The 10,630-nt window shown below is 35.9% G+C and overlaps 2 protein-coding genes across 2 annotated transcripts in view; both read left to right on the forward strand.

Annotated features, from left to right (window-relative positions):
• Nucleotides 1-2,202: 2,202 nt before the first annotated feature.
• Nucleotides 2,203-7,727, forward strand: LOC144435952 (L-xylulose reductase-like). Its single transcript, XM_078124593.1, has 8 exons — nucleotides 2,203-2,291; nucleotides 3,379-3,476; nucleotides 5,546-5,700; nucleotides 5,894-5,936; nucleotides 6,245-6,344; nucleotides 6,757-6,821; nucleotides 7,187-7,304; nucleotides 7,618-7,727. The coding sequence occupies exons 1-8, from the start codon at nucleotides 2,240-2,242 to the stop codon at nucleotides 7,725-7,727; spliced, it is 741 nt and encodes a 246-aa protein (XP_077980719.1). The 5' UTR covers nucleotides 2,203-2,239.
• Nucleotides 7,728-9,357: 1,630 nt separating this feature from the next.
• Nucleotides 9,358-10,630, forward strand: part of LOC144435114 (L-xylulose reductase-like) — a 4,761-nt gene continuing 3,488 nt past the window's right edge. The window contains exons 1-2 of the mRNA XM_078123674.1: nucleotides 9,358-9,409; nucleotides 10,561-10,630. The exon at nucleotides 10,561-10,630 is cut by the window's right edge and continues 28 nt beyond it. Coding sequence (XP_077979800.1) covers nucleotides 9,358-9,409; nucleotides 10,561-10,630 — 122 coding nt within the window. The remainder of the gene's footprint in view (nucleotides 9,410-10,560) is intronic.

The following is a 10,630-nucleotide window of genomic DNA, read 5'->3' on the forward strand; positions in this document are numbered from 1 at the left end:
CATTCTTTTGAGGCTTTAACCTTGACCTTTATGGTCAATTATCAAAATCCTGCCAATTGGCAATCCAAGCATTATCACAGACACTGTATAGTATTTATTTGACTTGTTGCCACCAATTTCATTTCAATCATGTCTCCTTTTACTCACATAGACGTAAGTATTTGAGGGAATGTGTCTTGTCTTTCACGCAGATATGACTGACATGGGAAAAAGATATACCACATTACACTGTGATCCTTCATTTTGACAAATGCGAATGCTTTGTGTCATTAAAAGAATGTCATAATTTTAGAACTTAACAGCACCTACATTTCGTTAGAATGATATAGGAAATGATGATTATAAAAAAGACACTTGTAGTGTCATTAATACTTTGCAAAAATAACTTTAATGGTCTCATCATGATACACACACGTAGCGTTACAATCGTACTGTATTTTCTAATGTTATTTTGTCATCATAGTTTGTCGGCTTTGTTCACGTTAGTCAAACCTGTATTGTAACTCCTTTATTGATTTCAAATCAAATGTATTGATTCATCTCTACAAAATAGTTACCGTAACTTTCCGCTATAAAAAGTAAACCATCCTTTTTGAAAATACATTATCGTAAATATGGGGGAGGGGACACAATAAGGGAGCCTTCAGTATTTACAAGGGGGGGCGGAGGAATCGGGGGTCATATTTTGCATTACAATGTTTCGGGGAGGGTCTCATTTTACAATCCGTAGTTTTGTGACCAAATTGAAGATTCAATTATTGTAAATTGGTTTGTGTGTTTTGAGATGTAAAAGTGAGATTAGCACTCAACATTTATTTTTACAAGTACTTTACATGCCAAAATACAAAAATAAAAATATATGTATTGTAAGAAAATTGTTTTATAAAAACATTTTGTTGAGTGTACCATCTCACCTTATCACTCACACTGTCCGTGGATGTTGTTGTTAAAATATGATGGTGATGATGATGGTGATGGTGATATCGATGATGATGATGATGATGATGATGATCTAGTTTTGAATGTCAGAACACGTACAGTGATACATGTACTGACTCAAGTAGTACCAGTGAGTCTGGTTAGAGTGACACTGATAATGGCAATATTGAAGGTGAAGGTGATGATGATGTTAATAATATCATGGAACTTTTTCAAGTGACCAGATCAGGCAGAGTATGCACACCATGGAAAGCACGGTTTAGATACTAACTAGATTGTGTATGATTATACGAGAAATGTAACTAGCCAGTTTTTTTACTGTTTGTCACTTTATATGTACAAATAATGCTTTCTAATACAGAGTCAAAATTATTTAATTTGCATTTAATTTGTATACATAAATATGATGAGAATATTGATTAACGTTCAGTATATGCAATTGTCATGGGGAGGGTTATGTTTTACAAAATGGGGCAAAGGGGAAAGTCATTTTTTATTTAACAGACCATGTGTGATTTCCTCCGGCCCTCCCCCTTGTAAATACTGAAGGCTAACTAAAGCAACTTTTTAAGGCAGTTGAAATTTATCTGATATTTCCAAAATGAGTCTTATTGCACAGGAATGTTCGGTTCTACTAGTGTGGCAAGTTTCACTACATGTATAGGCCGAATATGTTGCAAATACCTCTTGTACAACTTACATGTAATTGTCAAACGTTGTGTATCTCTTGCCTGACGTCATATTCTGGCCTCTGCGGTAGAGCTTAATGTAAATGAAACAATGGGCAAATGTTTTTCAGTCAAGTAAAGTATCACGTGATGCAACTGATTTTACACGCGTGCTTATCAAATCTATTGTTCATGTTTGTCAGTATTTGTTTATTTGTGCTTGTTTGTGTGTCTTCGTAAACAACATTAAACTATGCCTGAGCCCCCTGTGCCGCAACAAGTGTAAGTTAATATAGGACATATGAGTGACATCGATGGTAACCCTCAAAATACTCAATATACATACAGAGGGGCCACCAGTTGATGCTATTCCGCACCACCACCACCACCACCACCACCACCACCACCACCACCATCATTACATCGGTTTTCCAAAAATATGGTCATGTTATTTCAAAAGAGATGACATGGATGTCAGATGATTTGCGATGACGTCAGAACAAAACGCCCCCACAAGGTTGGTCATAGTCAGTGATTGCGTTGACGGCTGTCTCTTTATGCTGAAGTTCACCTATACTACACATCATACCAAATTGTTGGCATTTGCGTTCTCGGACAAAGTATTAAAGAACATGGAAATAAGATTCGACGGAAAGAAGGCTTTAGTAACAGGCGCCGGAAAGGGTAGGTGCAACGTATTATCATGGGGTTGGATATAGGTAGCTCTGGATGTATACCCTGCGGGGTTTCGACACGTCCCCTCCGAAGACTAGACATGCCGAAACCGAGGAGTGTATACACCCAGAGAGCTAGGATATAGTGCACAGTTTATGGGTGAACGTCATTGGTATTACATGTATTAAGACCCATGACCTCGTCACTGTCAGAAACCATGCGTCAACGCATCACAAACAGCATGCATAAGTACATTGTAAAACAAATATCAAATAAAACGCGAATATATGCATCGATCCTCAAACAAGAAATCGGCCAATGAACGGCTATTTTATGATATCAAATCGGAAATTTGCAGAGAATTTATCACATGTTGAGACAACAGAGCTAAGTCTGAATATCAGTCTAGATATAAATCAATTATTTCAGCATAAGATGTAGCTGAACATTCAGAGCGGTTTCTTGTCGGAGGGGAGGGGCACATAGACCACATTTTAAGTTATACGAGTATACCGGACCTTGAATCCATTGTTACATAATTACTTACAAATGTGTAATTGAATTCCGTGTCAGAAATGTCAGGTCTTTCGTGCAAAATTCTGATAAACCGACCAAATCATTCGATATTCCTATATTTGTATTCAGATATGATTGTGACACTATAATTGATTGATATCATTGACCCCGTCAAGTGTTTACATTATATACTGCATTACTGGGTTGATGGTTTGAAATTTGAATATCGAGTTGTCGGTGACCTAGGGGTCAAACTACTCCCCCCCTGTCCTCTTACTTCTGTAGTCACGATTAAATTAAAAGATTATAATTCTTGTTTAATATATAACCTAAGCTTCATGGTCAATTTCTAACAGGTCACGATTCATAGTTACATAATGTCAGTGCATTTACATGATATATAAATACGTATACATGTATGTCAATATATATATATATATATATATATATATATATATATATATATATATATATATATATATATATATATATATATATATATATATATATATAACCATGCCTACACATAACCATGCCTACACAGACAGTACGGAGATGACATAACAATTTCTTCTGACAGGTATAGGTCGTGAGTTGGTAAAACAACTTGTGAAATGTGGCGCTGAAACGTATGCTATAAGTCGAACCCAGTCAAATTTAGACAGTCTAAAACAAGAGGTTAGTATTTGACCTTTCATTACAACATGTAAACTTATCGAGTAAAATTTAGTAGTCTATGTATGTATGTATGTATGTATGTATGTATGTATGTATGTATGTATGTATGTATGTATGTATTAAGTATGTATACATGTATGTATACATGTATGTATGTATGTATGTATGTGTGTATGTATGTATGTATGTATGTATGTATGTATGTATGTAAAAAGAAATGCATAAGGAACTTGTGAGTCAGTCCGAATAAATAGATGTAAAATCCGACGTTTCGAATAAAAATTCTTTATCGAGGTATTTATCGGCAAGCTTCAGACATATTACGTAAACACCTGAATATATCTGAATGTTATGGAACAGAACGACAACCGCGCGTGATTAACGGTTGTGTGAAAAGTTCTAATATTCGCATGCACCAAATAGAACCCAATAGAACACGCCTAAAATGTAAAAAAGCATGATTTGACCGGGAATGACGTGAATAATATATTAATTCCAAGGGGTTCCAGCGTTCCGAGACGGAAAATGATTTCCTCTTCCTTCAACCTCAATACTTTGTCATCGCCAGAAACCTTACAAATTCCGTATCTGATACACTGTGATCGTTCGTAATAAAATGCATAGATACGGGATTTATAGTCACGATTCTTTTGTCTGGTCAGGCGGAGATGTTCCACGAAATGGTCACCAAGACGACGTACAGTCGAACCTCTATATAAAAAACACATTCCTGGCATGTAATGCAATACACTACATTAATACTATTAAATACAAGTAAATCTACTCGTAACAACCACACTCTTCTTAGGGCCAAAAACATGATTAGTATTAATAATGAAACGACATGTACCACATCGCGGACGATCGCATGGAAATGAACCAGCATTAACTTCCAATCCATGTTGTTCTGTATGGTCAACCATATCTCTAAGACTGGTATCACGACGCCAAGCTGTTAAAGGTACTTCGGGAAATAATGAATTGGTAACCCTATTAGAACGTAAGGTATTAAAATGTTTGTATATAATGTTCTTAACTCTAGTGGAAAAGGGATGGTATGTTAGAGCTAATATGGGACGATCGTTGTTACTCTTCTGATCATGTGAGTTGATACAAGCTTCCCTAGACAAAGATGACACCTTAAGTAAAGCGGCATTAGTAACCGACACTGGATAACCACGTTGATGGAAGTGCGTGCAAAATTCAGCGCAGACCTTTCTCTGAAATCCAAATGACTACTACAAATCCGGCGTAAACGAAGTAATTGTGAATAGGGAATGGAATCTTTACACTTGTTAGGATGTGATGAACCATACTGCAAATATGAATGTGAATCAGTAGGCTTAGTATAAATAGATGTAGCGAAATATCATAAGTAAAATGAATAGCAGGATTAAAATTACATATGTAGTTAATAAATTGCATTAGTTCCTCAAGTTTGAGTGAAGCTGCACCAACGTCATCATCAATAAATCGTTTATATAGATATGATCAGGTAAGATCCCTTGATACGAGCTGAAAATAAGGTGTTCTTGATAAGACATAAATAAACAAGCATAACTAGGTCCATAGCAACGCCGCGTTTCTGCACAAAATACCTGTCATTAAAGGTAAAATAATTACACGTAAGAACAAGTTCAGCCAATCTCAGAAGTACGTGGGTAGGAGGGTCAAGTACAGGTCTTAAATTAAGGCAGTGTTTGATTGCAACTAATATGTATGTATATGTATGTATGTATGTGACAAATTATGCAATTACATAAAGTTACCACAGTTACCTATGTGCAGATATCGACTATTTACAAACTAGAGCAAAATGATGTTTTGACAGAAAATGTCAGCTAGTCAAAGCCAGCCAGTCAGCCTGACAGCCAGCCAGCCGGCCAGCCAGACAGACAGACAGACAGACAGACAGACAGACAGACAGACAGACAGACAGACAGACAGACAGACAGACAGACAGACACATATGTAGATAGACAGGCAGGCAGTCAGGTAGACAGACAGGCATGGCAATTAATTGCACTCCATTCAACATGTCTTTCTCTACTGACTATCAATCCATTCAGGTACCAGAAATTCACACAGTAACAGTTGATTTGTCAGACTGGGATGCAACACAAATAGCAGTTGAATCTATTGGACCCATTGATCTCCTCGTTAACAATGCTGGCGTTGCTTTTCAACAACCATTTCTTGACATTACCAAGGATGAATTTGAGACGTAAGAACGCTTTTAAAATGTGGTCCTTTGTACAATCGTAAGAGTACAATGTTATGAGCGCCTATTTGTCATAAACCTAGCTTACACTTGATTGAATAAGTAACAGAACAATGAATGTACATGAAAAGCGTTCAATTTGTGTATGTATATCAGTTGACTTATTAAATACATTTGTAATGACTTCCATTTTCAGGACATTTAATATTAACTTGAGATCGTACATCCAGGTAGGACAGGTAAGCTGATGTATGTCAATCTACTCTAACTATGTGTGTGCGAGCGAACGACAGAGACAGACAGACATTCAGACAGACAGACAGACAGACAGACAGACAGACAGACAGACAGACAGACAGACAGACAGACAGACAGACAGACAATGAAAACAGTGAAAGAAAGAAAGCAAATGATGGGGAAGGACATTGCGGACGAAGAGTGGGGTGTTATAAACTGATAACTGCATACTAATTACATGACTATCAAATTGCCATCAATCTTCAATCTCACCATTCTAACTGGTATACAATTCACATTTTAAACTCAGATTGTTGCTCGTTCTATGGTTGCCAGGGGAAGTGGAGGAGCTATAGTACATGTATCCAGCAGAGGTTCAAAAGTTGGAGTAACAAATCTTCTGACCTATGGTAAGTAAATAACTAACATATCGTAAATCTATCAACGATTAAAATGTGCTATCATAACCCATCATGTATAATTAGGCACAAAAGTGCGATTCTATTGTGTTACTATCAACAAAAGTATACAAACAATTATATATATATATATATATATATATATATATATATATATAATTACTGTAGTTTTGTCAATACTGACCCGATGATACTCTATTTAATGTTAATAACAGGCCAAAAACTAGTCAGCAATTTTCAAAGTCCGAGATTTATTGAGACCATTTTTTATTTGTGTTTTTATATGATATCATTTGCTGTTGTATATTATAATGTTTAATAATTTTTCGCGTGAAACTCTAAATATTCTGCACATGAAAAGTGTCATACAATAACCGTAATGTCTTATATGTGTCTAAAACAGTTGCCTCTAAAGCTGGTATCGATTCCATCACAAGGACTATGGCATTGGAGCTCGGGCCACACAAAGTAGGTACACAGAATTCAAACGACATTCTTGCAGGCAACAAAATATGAATTGCCTCTTGGCAGGTACGTTGCGGACGATGCCGTAAAGATGCATGTGGTTGCCAAACGATTTGAAAAGTATTATGATAAAGAAAGAAATGATACAATATTTTTTTCGAGAATATTTTTCTGTTACAATGATGAGATGCAAAGCTAAATTTTCATCTGGCAACCAACTGTGTTTGGAAAATTGAAATATGTTATTCATACAACTGCCAATGTATACGACCTTGAACGACTGTATCCTCTAACTCTGACTACGATGTAATGTAATGTAATGTAATGTAATGTAATGTAATGTAATGTAATGTAATGTCTTCATCTAGATTCGTGTAAATAGTGTCAATCCTACGGTAGTTATGACTGCAATGGGGAAGGATCTCTGGTCAGATCCTGAAATGAGAGCGAAAAGGCTAAGCAACATCCCACTTCAAAAGTTTGCAGGTAACTTTCATATTGTAATCTAATATATTTTCTAAAATTGTAAGTGCAAGGCATGTGCTATTGGCAGTACGTAATTCAGTCGAGGGTGAACATTGGTGTATTCAATATTGAATATTAAAAAAAAAATATTTAAAATATTGACTGTGTAAACCAATTCCATGAGAGAAATTAATGGCATGGGATAACGATATTTAGAAAACTTCGAACAGGGTTAGAGGTTGTTTTGTAAAATAAAATCAGAAAACAATACTTGCAAAGGATGAAAGTGGCATTTCAAACAACTTAAGAAATTATGTTTATACTTGGCTTTCAGAAGTTGAAGATGTTGTAAATGGTATAATCTATCTATTAAGTGATAAAGCTGCAATGATCACTGGAACTTGTTTGATTATCGATGGAGGATCACTGGCAGCAGGAGTATAAAAAAGGCGATCGCTGGTTAACAAAAGACGTTTTTGACGAGTCCATTCATTTGCACATTTCTCAAATAACATCAGCTTCTTTTACAACAAAACAGTGTATTTTCTGGCTGGAGGTTACAACAATGGTTGTAACCACGTTAGTAAATTAGCATTATGGCATACCAGGAAGTGCGATAGCATAACAGATCTTTAAGATGACATAGATAAAATAAAAGATACAGGGAGAGAAACCGATCGACTATGACTCAGTGTTATACACTATCCTCATACCAACATGCTTTCAAACGGGACAAGATATACTTTGACAAAACATACTTTGAGAACTGGAGTGACTTATCAGGTATTTGATATAGTAGTCAATATAGTCGAAATAAGTATTTTACTTTTATTATAGTTAATAATTAATAACCGACAAATGAATTAGAAAACTGAGCAGAAATACCCTACAATGGCCAAATCCACTTTTACTGAATGGCAGCCATATTGTAGTAAAAAAGTCATGTATTACTGCATAACTTAAAACTTTAATACATAGCCTCAGAGACTCCATTCAAGTGTCTAACCCCATATAATCACATGAAACCTTTCTTGTGAGACAATGATCTTTGATCTTTACCTTTGACCTTCAGGGTAGACCAGCAAAATTAAGCCATTTCTTGCATATTTCTTGCCTGTAGCAATTATTTATGGCCAATTTCTTTCACATCATGTATGTTTAAAGTTAATACAGGACAAGATAAATATATGCATGCATTTGATTTGGTGTCCATATCACATAAATACCAAGCAAAGTACCGCAACCACAAGGGGGTCAGACTCAGTGAGTTTTGATTACGAAAACTAACAAACAAACACATAAACAAACACAGACAAACATACAAACAAACAAATACTGACAAACATCAACAATACAGTAATCAGTATCGACAATAATAAATATACCCCGTGTTATTGTGACTGTTTTGCATATCTATTGTTGTTGACACTGATTACTCTATTGATCATGTATGTCAGTATTTATTTATTTATTTGTTTGTTTGTTTGTTTGTTTGTTTGTTTGTTTGTTTGTTTGTTTGTTTGTTTGTTTGTTTTCGTAAACAACACTGAGTTTGAGCACCCTGTGTGAGGTATGTGCAATTGTGACTATGTTGCAAATCTATTGTTGTTGATACTGATTACTCTATTGTTTATGTTTGTCAGTATTTGTTTGTCTGTGTTTGTTTGTGTGCTTTTTTGCGTTTGTTTGTCTTCGTAAACAACAATAACTTATCCTGAGCCCCCTGTACCGCAACAAGTGTAATATAGGACATATGATTGACATCAAAGGTAACCCTTAAAATGTCCAATATATATTCAGAGAGGTCACCAGCTGATGTAATCTCTCACCACCGGCGTATATCATTACATCGGTCTTCCAAAAATGCGGTGTCATGTTATTTTCAAAAGAGCTGACATGGAGGTCAGATGGTTTTTCGATGACCCTGATGCGATGACGTCCGAACGAAACGTTTGCCGGCACCACAAGGTTGTTATAACCATTGATTGTGTTGATGGGTGTCTGTTTCTGTTCACCTATACTACATCATACCACTGTAAAGGTTGGTATTTGTGATCTCGGACAAAGTAAGAACATGGAAATAAGATTCGACGGAAAGAAGGCTTTAGTAACAGGCGCCGGAAAGGGTAGGTGATATGTACTAAAATAGGGGATGGATAGAGTGTACAGTTTACGGGTTAAAGCGCTGTTGGTTTATTAGAACCATTCACTATCAGAAGCCATGCTTCAACGCCCACAAACAACACCTAACATAAGTAAAACAAATATCATTTAAAACGCGAATATATGCATCGATCCTCAAACAAGAAATTTACAAATAAGAATTTTGTGTTCATTTCAAACTTTTGTTCGACCGTTTTATCATTATAAATCGGAAATTTAATTTGAAGAACCACGTCAGCATAGATATAATTAATAATTTCAAAAACACTTTTGGATTTTAGCATAAGATTTTGCTATAAATATTCATGTGAGAGCGGTGTCTTGTCGACGGGAGGGGGTAGACAGAATCATCGTTTAATTTTAACGAGTATACCGGACATTGAAACCATTATTATATAATTACTTTCTCCTTTGTGAATTCTGTGTCGGAAACTTCAGGTCTTTCCTGCAAAATTCTGATATACCGACCCAATCATTGGACATTCGTATATTTGTATTCAGATATGACTGTGACACTATATAATTGATTGATATTATTGACACCGTCAAGTGTTTACATTATATACTGGGTTGTCGGTTTGAATGTCGAGTTGTCGGTTGGTGACTAGGGGTCAAACTATTCCCCTCTGCTACGTTGATTACATTTGCCCAGACTGTAAGATACGTCTTGTCGTTCAACCCTCATCGGCCTCCTCTCACAAGAGAGGGGTTGACAAATGTGTAAGGGCGCCCCATTCACGGCGTACCTTACAGACTAACATTATTCGCCGTGCTGTAAGAACTGTGCCATCCATTCAGCTCCTGCTTAGCCGAACACTGTAGGTTTTCCACTGATGAGAGGCGCCCTCACTGGAGTTCTTGAAAGACAAACAGTGATATGCTTAAAAACTATCCTGTATTAATCAAATTAAAGATTGTAATTCTTGTTTAATATATAATATATAACCTAAGCTTTATGGTTAATTTCTGAAAGGTCTCAAATCATAGTTACAGAATGTCAAAATATTTATGTGATATAAGAATACGTGTATGTAAATGCATTGATATATTTAATATGTTTAAAGTTACCATGCCTACACAGACAGTGCACAGATGACATAATTTCTTCTGACAGGTATAGGTCGTGAGTTGGTAAAACATCTTGTGAAATGTGGTGCTGAAACATTTGCTTTAAGTCGAACCCA

The sequence above is a fragment of the Glandiceps talaboti genome, chromosome 5 (genome assembly GCF_964340395.1).
Source record: "Glandiceps talaboti chromosome 5, keGlaTala1.1, whole genome shotgun sequence".
Lineage (NCBI taxonomy): Eukaryota > Metazoa > Hemichordata > Enteropneusta > Spengelidae > Glandiceps > Glandiceps talaboti.

What these genes read in the sequence shown, in the direction of transcription:
- LOC144435952 (XM_078124593.1), top strand. Translation starts at nt 2,240, where the DNA reads ATGGAAATAAGATTCGACGGAAAGAAGGCTTTAGTAACAGGCGCCGGA. An exon ending in AGTAACAGGCGCCGGAAAGG is followed by an intron (nt 2,292 to 3,378) that starts GTAGGTGCAACG and finishes TTCTTCTGACAG; the next exon opens with GTATAGGTCGTGAGTTGGTA. An exon ending in AACAAATCTTCTGACCTATG is followed by an intron (nt 6,345 to 6,756) that starts GTAAGTAAATAA and finishes TGTCTAAAACAG; the next exon opens with TTGCCTCTAAAGCTGGTATC.